General features: G+C 45.2%; 1 protein-coding gene across 1 annotated transcript in view; it reads right to left on the bottom strand.

Moving 5' to 3' along the window:
• Window positions 1-13,167, bottom strand: part of LOC130107877 (inositol 1,4,5-trisphosphate receptor type 1) — a 204,821-nt gene that overhangs the window by 8,326 nt on the left and 183,328 nt on the right. Inside the window, exons 54-55 of the mRNA XM_056274659.1 lie at window positions 8,584-8,723; window positions 7,410-7,575 (exon numbers count right to left, since the gene is read on the bottom strand). Coding sequence (XP_056130634.1) covers window positions 7,410-7,575; window positions 8,584-8,723 — 306 coding nt within the window. The remainder of the gene's footprint in view (window positions 1-7,409; window positions 7,576-8,583; window positions 8,724-13,167) is intronic.

Genomic DNA, 13,167 nt, shown 5'->3' with positions numbered 1-13,167 from the left:
ATAAAAAAACAGAATAAAGCTAGCTAATGTTCTTGGCTCAGTAGAGAGATATTGTTAGGTAATGCTAATGCTAATGTTAGCAGTAACTTTACGCTTCTGCTGACCACTTTGATTGTTTAACTACTCAGGGTTATTTGGAATAGAACAGACAGAACAGTACATTTTTCGTGAACTTATTTTAGTCTCCTGGACTAAAACTCAGTAGTTACCTCTAGACAGACCCCATGTGTATATCAGAGCTCTGAGTCTGATCGTCAGTAGCGTAACTTTTTATGGCTTTGTCAAGCAGTCACTATCCTCCTTCCCTCTCACATTTTAGTGAATGCGACCCTTCAGGCACTCGAATGAAGAGTGAGTACACACGCACGCATACACGCGCACAACAAATTGTGAGCATTAGATAATACATTTAATGCTCTTAAACCATTATCTGTTCCCTTAAACAAAGTCAGAGTGGTGGGGGGCTGGAGTCTATGCCAGCAGGCATTGGGCAAAAGGCAGGTCACCAGTCTGTCACAGAACTCACACACACCATTCACACCTATGGACAATTTAGAGATTCCAATTCACCTACATGCCTTTCTTTAGACCGGGGGAGGAAACATATAAACTGCACACAGACGGGCTAGAACTGAACCCGTGATCTGCTTGCAGTGAAACAACAGAACTAACCACTATGCTACTGTCAGGTCTGCATCGGAAAATCAAAAGTGTAAACTACAAAGGCCAGCCGTGATGCAGTAAACAGTGGTGGAAATATTGATATCAAATGCAGATAGATAGTCTGAAAGTATGTGGACTTACTTAATGAGTCATACTCCGATATAATTTGGTAAATATACATGTTTTTGATTTACATGATTTACCTTTTACAGCGAATAAGCCTTCCTAGGAATTCATATCAAAACAACACTTTGAATTCAAATGTGGCAAATTATTGATCAGAGCACATTCAGCAAGTGGTCTATGACAATATGCCATGTCAGGGCCACTGTTAAATGTTTCTTCGCCTCTTCTCTGCCAGCACATGTATATACTGTAACTCAGGACACAACAAAGTGTGTAGTAATTGCTAATATTACTACATTAGTGAACATTCATCACTTTGTCAATGTCTTGCCAACCACATCTGCTGTGTCAGATCATTTTCTCATCAAATTTGAAGCATTATTGGCCTGTCCAGTTAATGTCAGCACAGCTTCAACTGCCACTCGCCACATTGGTCCATCCACTGTAGCTGCATTTGGCCAGCAGCTGCCTGAAGTCTTGGCTCCTTTTACTTTACAGACTAACTCTGTTGAAAATTTCACTAGTAACTTAAATGTGGCCCTCTCTAGTCTCCTCAATTCAGTTGCACCTTTCATTACCAGAGCTAGGCAACTAAAGAGGCCTACACCCTGGTTTAACGATGAGACATGTGCTTTTAAACGGGCCTGCAGGAGACTGGAGCGTAAATGGTGAAAATCAATATTTTACCATGAGTGGCCCTGTGATAGCCTGGCAGCCTGTCCAGGGTCTCCCCGCCCACCGCCCAATTAATGCTGGAATAGGCTCCAGCATCCCCGCGACCCTGAGAGCAGGATAAGCGGTTCAGATAATGGATGGATGGATGGATGGCTGTTTCTTGAAATACAAGCGTGCTTTATCTGCTGCAAAAACAGCGCATCTCTCACGCTAAATATTAATAAACATAACCCCCGATTTCTCTTTGACACTGTAGCTAAACTTACTAAAAAGCAGCCGTCTATTAGCTGCTCACCATTCATGGCCCATGAGTTTCTAGGCTTTTTCTGCAATAAGGTTGATGAGATCATAAACAAAATTAGTTCTTCAACTCCAGCTGCTTCTGCAGATCCTGTCTTACCAAATTCATATCTATACAACAAGTCACTGATAGTCCCTGTTATTACAGCTTTTGAGACTATCTTTCTTGATACTTTGACTAAGCTCGTATCAGCTTCTAAACCAAATACTTGCCTACTTCATCCCTTACCAGCAAAACTTTTTAAAGACCTCTGGCCTTTTCTGGGACCTACAATGCTAGACATAGTTAATTTATCACTTACTACTGGCATTGTGGGTTGCTGAAGCGTCATGTGATGTAGGCTGAAAGGCACAGGCTACCAATTCCTGCATGCGTGACAAACCCCGGATAGGCCCCTCCTCACGGTATTGAGCGGACTTCACTTGTGGAGTTGGTGTAACCTGGGCAGCACTCAGCTGGCTAAAGCCTAACGGGACCGCGGACTGGCGGTTATAAAAATCCCACACATCCCTGGCTCGTAAGTGCCTAACAAGTGTGCAGTCCAGACTCCCAATCTGACCATCACTTGGGTGCAACCTGTGGCGGATCCCATCTTCTTCACTCTTGTGTTACCATGGCACTAGATCCTCCCAGGCCAAGCGGTGTGGACCAGTGTCGCGACCTGATCACCACTTTAATCAAGGCTTTAGCGAATGGCTACAAGTTTTTAAGCACACACCTTAATCTCTTGGAATGGCTCCTCGGACACGAGAGACGCCAATGACGACGACTAGCATTGTTCCCAGTAGTTTTAAGACATCTGTGGTTATACTTCTACTGAAAAAAACCCCCCAAAACCACACCTCGATGCAGGGTCTCTTAAGAAGTATCAACCAATCTCTAATCTTCCATTCTTTTCTAAAGTACTAGAGAGAGTTGTGTATCAACAACCTTCGACCCATATAGAGGAAAACTATCTAGATGAACCTTTTCAATCGGCTTTTCAGGGCCTGTCACTCCACTGAAACTGCTCTGACCAGAGTAGTAAATGATCTTCTACTGGCTATCGACTCTGATTCCACTTCTGTGCTTCTACTACTGGACCTCAGTGCAGCCTTTGACACCATTGATCACTGTATACTATTAGACAGAATAAATTATAATTTTGGTGTCTCTGGCTTAGCTCTCACTTGGCTTAAGTCCTACTTATCTGGAAGAACACATTGTGTCTACTATAATAACATTACATCAAAATTCTCTGACATTAAATATGGCTCAGTTTTTGGCCCTCTACTTTTCTTTCTTTATATTTCACCTCTTGGCCAAATTATACACATTCATGGAATACATTTCCATTGCTATGCTGATGATACTCAGCTGTATGTGCCTATAAAGGCTGATGATCATACTCAAATGACTAAATCAAAGGCTTGCTTGGCTGCTATGAAAAACTGGATGTCACAAAATTTTCTACTTTTAAACTTATAAAACTGTGATGCTGGCCATTGGCCCTGCTAGACACAGACACCAATTTGATCAAGTAACAATAACAATTGACAACTCTAATTTCACAAAGTATAGCAGCCAAAAATCACGGTGTTATGTTTGATCCCAGCCTTTCCTTTGATAAGCACACTAAAGAAATCACCAAGACTGCCTTTTATTCACTTACATAACATAGCTAAAAATTGGTCTTTCCTGTCCGTGGCTGATGCAGAGACTCTAATACATGCATTTGTTTTCTCCAGACTTGATCACTGTAATGTTGTGTTTTCAGGTCTGCCACATGCTAGTACTAAAAGTCTTCAGATGGTTCAGAATGCTGCTGCTAGAATCCTAACTAAATCTAGGAACTTTGACCATATTACACCAATTCTTGCCTCCCTTCACTGGCTTCCTATCTATGTTAGATCAGTCTTTAAGGTGTTTCTGCTGATTTATGCAATCCTAAATGGACTTGCCTCATCTTACCTGTCTGATCTCCTTAAACCGTACATTCCATCTCGAGCCCTTCACTCTCAAAATACAGGGCTCCTGTGTGTACCCAAAGTTAAAAAGAAGTCAGCTGGTGGCGGCAGGGCCTTTTTCTATCAGGCCCCCGTTCTTATGGAATAACCTGCCTGCTGCCATCAGACAATCAGAGTCTGTTGAGTCCTTTAAATCCAAACTTAAAACTCATCTTTTTGCCTCAGCCCACAATTACGTAGTTGCCTTTAAGTTGAGTTCTTCACAACCTGGACTGCATGGCGGGTCGGTTTCTGTCTCAAAGAATTTACCAACCACTGTTCTGCCGACGAGATCATAGAGTATAGATTGACTATTTCAAACTGCTCTCTTTTCTCACATGTCCTTTCTCTCTCTTTGAATAATGTCTTCTCCTTTCTCTTTTTCTGTATGTGAATGGTATGATGTGTGTCTCCCTTGTGTGCACCTGCAGTCTGTCCTCTTCCCAGGTCTCCATGGTGACGGTGGTCGCCACCTGGACACTGCTTTGCCGAGCAGTGTCCTCCTCATCACATTTTCTTTTTATATCTATATATCTTATAAATCCATACAATTTTGTTATCCTCTTGCAATGCTGTATTCTGTAAACTGTGTAAACACAACATCCATTGCACGTTGTCCGTCTTGGGAGAGAGATCTCTTCTCTGTTGCTCTCCCTGAGGCTTCTCCCTATTTTTTCTCCCCGTTAAAGGGTTGTTTTTTTTAGAGAGTTGTTCCTTATCTGATGAGAGGGTCTAAGGACAGGATGTTGTGTTGCTGTAAAGGCCCCTGAGGCAAATTTGTAATTTGTGATATTGGGCTATACAAATAAAATTGACTTCACTTGACTCTCACGCACAGCCAAAAAAAAAAAAAGTCCCAAAACAGTCACGACCCTTATCAGTCATGTCATACCAACGCACAGTTTCCATATAATATAAACCGGAAAAATATATTTTCTACTTAAAACCTATTGGCTAGACTGCATGTTTGTGTATAGGGTCGCTCCTCGTCTCCAAAATGGAACATCGGCATATTAGGACAGGACTAGAGTCTTGGTCCTCTGGTCTCCGGCTCTGGAAATACTTGCTCTTGGTTACAACACTTAAGACTGTCCATGTCCATTGGACTCAATAGGCAACTTCACAAATGTATGGACTCCTATCAAAATACAGAGAATGTCAACAAATGGTACTGAAATCCTCCCTCCAGGATTGCAAAGTTGGGGTGGGGTGGCATGAATTCTCCTAAAATTGCATATATTTGCATTAAAATTAGCTTTAAATCAATTAGGCAAGAAAAGTTACGGTAAGAGCTACCTAAAACAACGATGAGTGGTCAAAAAGATGGCTCGTAATTTGCGCATCATCGTGTGCGTCATGTCAGTATTTATGACGTGTGATGTTCGCATCATTTCCTTCGTGGAGTTCGTTGCTCTGCCCTAGAAACACAGTAGCGTCCTCCAGTGCAGAGAAATTGTCTACACTTGATGTGTGATGATGTCCAACATGTGTGGTTACAGACGCCGTTACAGACGCACCATGACTACCACCGAGGCGCTGCAGGATTTACAGGCGTTGGACAGCCGCCATTTTAAATTGTTTGAAAAATAGTGTTAAAGCTATTATGTTAAAAAGGGGCGTCCGGGTAGTGTAGCGATCTATTTCATTGCCTACCAACACGAGGATCGCCGGTTCGAATCCCTGTGTTACCTCCGGTTTGGTCGGGCATCCCTTCAGATACAATTGGCCGTGTCTGTGGGTGGGAAGCCGGATGTGGGTATGTGTCCTGGTCGTTGCACTAGCGCCTCCTCTGGTCGGTTGGGGTGCCTGTTCGGGGGGAGGAGGAACTGGGGGGAATAGCGTAATCCTCCCACGCGCTACGTCCCCCTGGTGAAACTCCTCACTGTCTGGTGAAAAGAAGTGGCTGGTGACTCCACATGTATGGGAGGAGGCATGTGGTAGTCTCCAGCCCTCCCCGGATCGGCAGAGGGGGTGGAGCAGCGACCAGGATGACTCGGAAGAGTGGGGTAATTGGCCAAGTGCAATAGGGGAGAAAAAAGGGGGGAAACTAAAAAAAAAAATAAAAAAAAAAAGTTGTTAATTTTGTCGTCAGTCGTTTCATAACAGACATGCTAACATATGCAATTTATCTTGACAGAATGCAGAGCTTAAAAATCGGTGGCCATTTTGACGGCCCGCGGTGGTTTTAGGTAGGAGTGAAATCCCGGTCGTAGCGAGCTCAGGAGACGGAGGGGGACATGTTCTTTATCACGCCTGTCTCAAAGATGGAGCGCCACATACGCCTGTGGAGATCCTCTCTTGTTCTCCCCTACTCCCCTTCCCCAGTGTTCCTGCTGAAACCATGGTGACCGCTGCTCCCCTTGTGGCCGAGTCTTATTTAAAAACGAGTGAGTCAGAGCAGATGACGGGCTTGGTGACATAAGACTGTTTTCAATTCATATGCCGACCGCTGTGCCTGACCCCACACGCCGAGCGCATGTAAGAACACAAATATACAGGACGCACTCCTGCACGCACATGCAGTGCAAACGCACACAAGAACTAGGCTGACTGCAAAGAAGAGATCTAAAAAAAAAAAGAAACAAGAAAAGAAAAAGACGGACAACGTTGAGAGAACGTGTGAGGCAGACATGAATTATGGAGGCGAGCGGAACAGTCACAGGAAGCCTTCGTGACTCAGGCTTCTGAGGAATGATGGAGGACGATAGAAAAAAGAGGAAGAGGGACGGGCAGGGCATTGCAGCAAGCTACACCTTCGCAGAGAGTCTCGCCTGGAGGACTGCGAGGGAAGCTGGGAACTAAACGAGCGGTGTGAATCGAGTTGTAGAGGAGGGCTACTGCAGTTTAGTCGCCTTCACGAGAGTTTGAGTGACAAATCAGAGGTGTCAAAGGGTGGCAGGCTGGTCTGACCATCAGAGGAACCAGGCCCCATCTCAAGAGGTCACAGGAATGAGTCCCACGACAGTGTTTCTCAGTGCAAAATGTTTTCTGGCCCACACATGATGATCCCTTCAATCAGTCATCTGGATGGAACAACAGTTTACCAACAGTGCTCATATAGTAAACGAGTGCAAATGTGTCACACAGTCACTTCCCTTTAAGAACCATGAGGTCAAACACCGATGACACACAAACAGTCCCGACAAAAGTGTGACATGTGAAACATCTGACACACTAGCCCACCACTGGTTACGTGGCCCTCGTAATCACGAAACCAGTGGCCCGAGCTAGTTAATTGTGCAAGACTCCAGATGTTGATCTGAATTCGATTAAAATCACCCCCGGACAGCCAAGTCAAATACAAGCGGGTGGTTTTTTCTCTTATTACTTTATTCACTGACTTATGTGCCCCAGATGGCATACTAGTTCTCAGCTGTTGAGGAACTGTTGAGTCATCAGCACACTTCCACGCTTCGCGAAAGAAGACTAAGCCACCAAAATTCTGTGTTGGAAAGGTGACCTGAAAATAGGCAAGCCTACGCGCACACACCACTCATGTAAAACAACTGAGGTCAGAAAACACACTTAAACAAATCACGCACGTGTCAGGTGCCGGAAGACCTCCTCCCGCTCTGCGTGGTGGCCAGGCCATGGAGAAGATGAAGACACTCAGTGCAGTAAAGTTAAGTTCTTCTAACACGGTAGCTGAACACCCTTACCACAGATGAAGCAGGTGGTCTTCAAGACCTCCTCTTTCTTCTGCTTCTCGCTCCTTAGGTCAGCAAAGGTGTCGATGATGACACCAAAGATGAGGTTGAGGACGATAATAATGACCATGAAGAAGAACAGCAGGTCATAGATCACCCTGGCTGCGAACAGCGGCTCCTGGCAAAGGAACAGGAAAAGGAGGTTGGTTATTTGTGCTGTGAGGGGTGTGTGTGCCTGAAGGTTTATCCAAACTGAACACTGCCAAGTTCAATGACTATTTATTTTAGAGGCGACAAGAACAAAGTTGAAAATGAACAGATTAATCCAAAATGTGGTGAACAGAACGTGATGACGAAGTGGGACAGCGAGCAACGCGGAGAAAGAGTTGCATCGTTGGGGAGCAATACGTGAAGGTTGGCCTGTTTAAATGGGTGACCTACAGGGCAGGCCTTTACATAAACACTCAATGGGGGTCAATACTATGAGTTTCAAACGAGGTCTTAAGTTAACCCAGGCCACAACTGATGTTAACAGAAACACAAGAACACAGGTGCAGCCCTCCAGATGCCGCGGTAACAGAGACGGGGTTACGCAAACACAACTACGTCATGGGGTTACACAAAGCTGTAAGTGTTAGTGTCCTTCATCTGCAGTATTTTACAATTTACTCGGCGCTACACTAAAAAAATTGAACTTGTTTTAAAATACAATCCATAAAGCAGCGACGGTGTTTAATGTTGAGCACGGCGAGTTATTTGGTGGTGTTTATGGGGTTTATTTGGCTGGCCTGTCTGACCCACATGTCTGCTGCATTGTGCTGTAAATGCCTGACATCATTAGCGGTTGAGGCTTACATCCTCTTTTGACATCATTAGTGGTTGAGGCTGAAGTTCGGTGGAAAGCTATTTTCAGGACCGAGTCCCGTATAAGGCGGAGACGGTGCAGCTGTAAGGTGGTTTCAAAGCGACCATTTCGAAACTTCTGCACTTGTGAAATAAAAACACGACTACAGGCCAACTCACATGACACACTGATGGAGCTACACACGCTCTGCACCACTGCACGCACACACGCACACGCATGCATGCATGCAAGCACACACACAAAAACACACACACACACACACTCACAAACACACACAATCTGAGAGTTTTGCTCATTACTCGTTGCAGATGTTGGCTGTACCTCTTTGGAGGGCTTGCGGAGGACATCCCCCACACCCCCTCCACTCCGCAGGCCATGACTCAGTACAGTGACGATACACATGAGCAGAGAGTCACATGTCCGCTCCACGTCGCTCTCCTCCTCACCCTCATTTCCAGAGTCTAAGGAGAGAGAAGAGGGATTTAACCATAGCCCACCGACCCTCTTCCTCAAGACTGAGACACACAGCGGGGACATAATCCATCAGCAGTTGTTTGCTTCGGTCAAGACTTGTCTTTAAACTGGCAAGGGAAGAAACAAACAGAGCAAAAGGTCTATTGGAAACACCTTTTCGTGGCTGTACATAAAAAACCGAGGCATACAGTAAACAGTTTTGTTTATGCAAAACAAGTGCTGGGATAGGCTCCAGCATCCCCGCGACCCTGAGAGCAGGACAGGCGGTTTGGATAATGGAGGGATGGATGGAAGTAATTAGTTTTTATTAACAACACTCATTCATTAAAAATCTACAGTGTAGTGTGGTTCCAAGTCATGCAGGAGGTATTTGAAGGCTGGTTTGTTCAAATGTACACCATCGCAGGCTGTTGCAAAGGCAGCTGTAGATAGGATGGGTCAACAGAACAGACACTGTCCTGTATGATCCCCTACGGCGGAGGACGGACAGCTACTGGGCTCATTTTCTTTCACCATTTCATTTTCTTTTTTTGCACATTATTTGGGTTGATGACAACGGACATGAAACTGGCCCGGTTCTGATCTTGCTGAACTGTGGGGCGTACTACTTCTTCCCCATGAGAAACGATACAGAACAGGGACAGCTTATGAGCTGGATCACAGAGAGTCTTCCTGGCTCGTTTTTACCGTAAACTTGACCTGCTGGACTTAGACCATGAGGGAACTTAGTATGGAGGTTTAGCAAGCACAATGCATTTTGTTCAGAGTTGTGCGGTTCCTGCAGCAACAAATTTACAGTAGAGAACTGACGAGCCAAAGAGGAGGAAACGGAAATGGTCCAAACAGAAAACATTGGTAACACTTTATTTTAGGGGGTCGGAAATAACCTTGTAATTTCCTAGTAATAAGGTGGTAGTTTTTACAGGTTAATTTTATAGCTAACCCTAACCCAAATTACAAGGTAATTTCAACCTTATTTCTGAGAAATTACGTGATAATTATCACCTTATTACTAGTAAATTACTAGGTAATTTCCGACCCCCTCCGACCCCCTAAAACAAAGTGTAACCAAAACATTTGCTTTCTCTTGGTCCATACAAGAGTATGGTGACACTTTTTGTTCCCCTTTTGCTCCCTTCCATGCTCTTCAGATTTAGCACTACACTACTACTGATGATAATCAGTTAACTATCTAGTTTGCTCAACTGCAGCTAAGCTCAAACATGGCCAGTGTCCATTAAAGATGTCAATCTGACTCAAAAGCGAGTCAATATGAAATTCCCAAAAGAGGAAATACAGACAGGTGACAACTGAAAGGAAAACCCCGAAACCACAGGTGAGGGAGGGGGTCCGGGGGCTCTGTTATGCTGTGGGGGCATTTTCCTGGCACGGTTTGGGTTCACCTGTCCCCTTAAGCCTCCTACAGACTGTGGGATTTGGGCCGTCTCAGACGAAAGATGACTAAACATGGTGATATCTTTGGTCGTGGCTCCAAAACGGCGGTCCTACGTCGTGCTGTGAGACGGGTTCAAAGACAGCCGGTACGGTTGTGTGACCGAAGATAACCTGAGACAAAAGTCTGATGGTGTCAGAAATTTAGGACGAGCACAATGTCTCACAATCTGACGGCTGCTTCGACCTACGTCTGCTAACCAACCAATAGAAAAGCGGCATGAAATGACGCACTGCTCAACGTAACACAGAATCTTCGCTGGCGCTAAACACAGACAAACACACTGCTAGCATCTGTGACCCAAATGTGATGGATCCAACAAAACGAGCAACGAAACAAGCAAAGTGAATTGCGGCGACTATTGAAAGGAGTCGATTCCTGCTTGGCGTCATGTTGCTACCAGCGGTGTGGATTGATTACGTGTGCTGATGACGTTTTTATGGACTTGCGTCGCAATCCTGTGATTCAGCAGTGTTATCATCGTACAGTCTACACACATCAAACTTGATGTCGTACCCAAGTTTATTAGATCCATATCGCACAGTGTGGCTTGCAGTCAACTTATAGGACTGCTGAAATCACAGTCTGTAGGAGGCTTTAGAGGGAAGGGTCACTGCAAATCGCTATTCCGAGTGATCACCTTTATCCTATGATGAGACATCTCTATCCTGATGGGAGTAGTCTCCTCCAGGATGACAAGGACCCCGTCCGCAGTGCACGAGGGCTCACTGAATGGTTCGGTGAGTATGAAAATGTTTTAAATCACATGCTATGGCCTTCACAGTCTTTAGATCTCAACCCAGCTGAACACCTACGAGAGGTTTTGGACCGACGTGTTAGACAGCGCTCTCCACCACCATCATCAAAACATCAAATGAGGGAATATCTTTTGGAAGAATCCCTCCTGTAGAGTTCAGAGACTTGTAAAATCTATGACAAGGAGCATTGAAGCTGTTCTGGAGGCTTGTGGTGGCTCAACACCTTACTAAGACACTTTCTGTTGAATTTCCCTTTGACACCTGTCTGTACACTCACTGAGCACTTCATTAGGAACATTTGCACACATATTTATTCACGCAATCATCTGCTCAGCCAGTCTTGTAGCGGCAGTGCAATGCATAAAATCATGCTGATAAAGGCTTCTGTTAATGTGCACATCAATCATAAGAATGGGGAAAAATATGATCTCAGTGATTTCGACTGTGGCATGATTGTTGGTCCCAGATGGGCTGGTTCGAGCATTTCCGTAACTGCTGATCTCCTGGGATTTTCTTGCACAACAGCCTCTAGGGTTTACTCAGAATGGTGTGTGGGGGGGGGGGGGGGGGAATCCAGTGAAAGGCAGTTCTGTGGATGGAAACACCTTGTTGATGAGAGAGGTCAACGAAGAGTGGCCACTCTGGTTTGAGCTGACAGAAGGGCTACATTAACTCAGATAACCACTCTGTATAATTGTAGTGAGCAGAAAAGCATCTCAGAATGCACAACACACTGAATCTTGAGGTGGATGGGCTACAACAGCAGAAGACCACTTTGGGTTCCATTTCAGTCAGCCAAAAACGAAAAGCCGAGGCTGCAGTGGGCACAGGTTTACCAAAACTGGACAGCTGAAGACTGGAACAACGTAGCCTGGTCTGATGAATCTCGATTTCTGCTGAGGCACACAGATGGTAGGGTCAGTATTTGGCGCCAGCAGCAGCAAATCTTGGGTCCACCCTGTGTTGTGTCAACAGTCCAGGGTGGTGACAGTGGTGTAATGGTGTGGGGAATGTTCTCTTGGCACATTTTGGGTCCATTTGGGCCAATCAATCATCGCTTGAATGCCACAGCTCATTTGAGTATTGTTGCTGACCATGTGCATCCCTTCATGGCCACAATTTACCAAGTATCTTCTAATGGCTATTTCTGCATGATAATGCACCAAGCCACAAAGTGAAAGTCATCTCAAACTGGTTTCATGAACATGACAATGAGTTCAACGTTCTTCAGTGGGCTTCCCAGTCACCGGATCTGAATCCAATGGAACACACCTTTGGGATGTGGTGGAACGGGAGATTTGCAGAACAAATGTACAGCTGACAAATCTGCAGAAATTGCGGAAGGCAATAACGTCAATATGGACCAGAATCTCAAAGGAATGTTTCCAATATCTTGTGGAATCCATGCTATGAAGAATTGAGGCAGTTTTGAGAACAAAGTGTAGCCCTACCCACTACTAGTATAGTGTTCCTAATGAAGTGCTCAGTGAGTGGCATGTTTGCGTTCATTGGAAAACAACGGACTACACCATTTGAACAAGATATTTGCTGTACCAATTTCTATACTAGAGTGCTAGGCATACATATCTCCCCTTCTCCGGTGTTGGAACTTGGCCACAAACTACCCCTTTTTTCACCTACCGGGAGAAGGGAAATACACGCACGTACGGACAGAAAAACTAGTGTTTTTCCTGCCACTATTAGACTTCTGTACTACATGAGCAACAGTTAGTAAGGCGCCATCATAGTGAATTAGCTTTGAATTTTTGCAGAGGTCAGCCTATAGGCCTCCTGTGTTTATGGAATAAGGCATCAGGTCAGAGCCACCCATCTTGTCGTGAAAAAAGACAGGTTTACCCTTGCGGAAGTGCTGAGGGAGGCATGGGAGTTTGACCAGCCAGTCTACATGTGTTTTGTGGACTTGGAGAAGGCTTACGATCGTGTACCCCAGGGCACTCTGTAGGGGGTACTGTGGGAGTATGGGGTACTGGGGCAGTTGCTACAAGCCATCCAGTCCTTGTATAACCAAAGTGAGAGCTGTGTCCGCATTCTTGGCACAAAGTCAAACACGCTTTCGGTGGGTGTCGGACTCTGCCAAGGTTGTCCCTTGCCTCCGATTCTGTTTGTGATATTCACGGACAGGCGTTCAAGGCGCAGCCAAGGTGAGGAATGTGTCCGTTTTGGGAACCTCAGAATTGCATCTCTGCTCTTCGCAGATGA

This window comes from Lampris incognitus, chromosome 2 (genome assembly GCF_029633865.1).
Source record: "Lampris incognitus isolate fLamInc1 chromosome 2, fLamInc1.hap2, whole genome shotgun sequence".
NCBI classification, from domain to species: domain Eukaryota; kingdom Metazoa; phylum Chordata; class Actinopteri; order Lampriformes; family Lampridae; genus Lampris; species Lampris incognitus.
The sequence above is the reverse complement of the archived record's forward strand: the minus strand, read 5'-3'. Positions and strand labels throughout refer to the sequence as shown.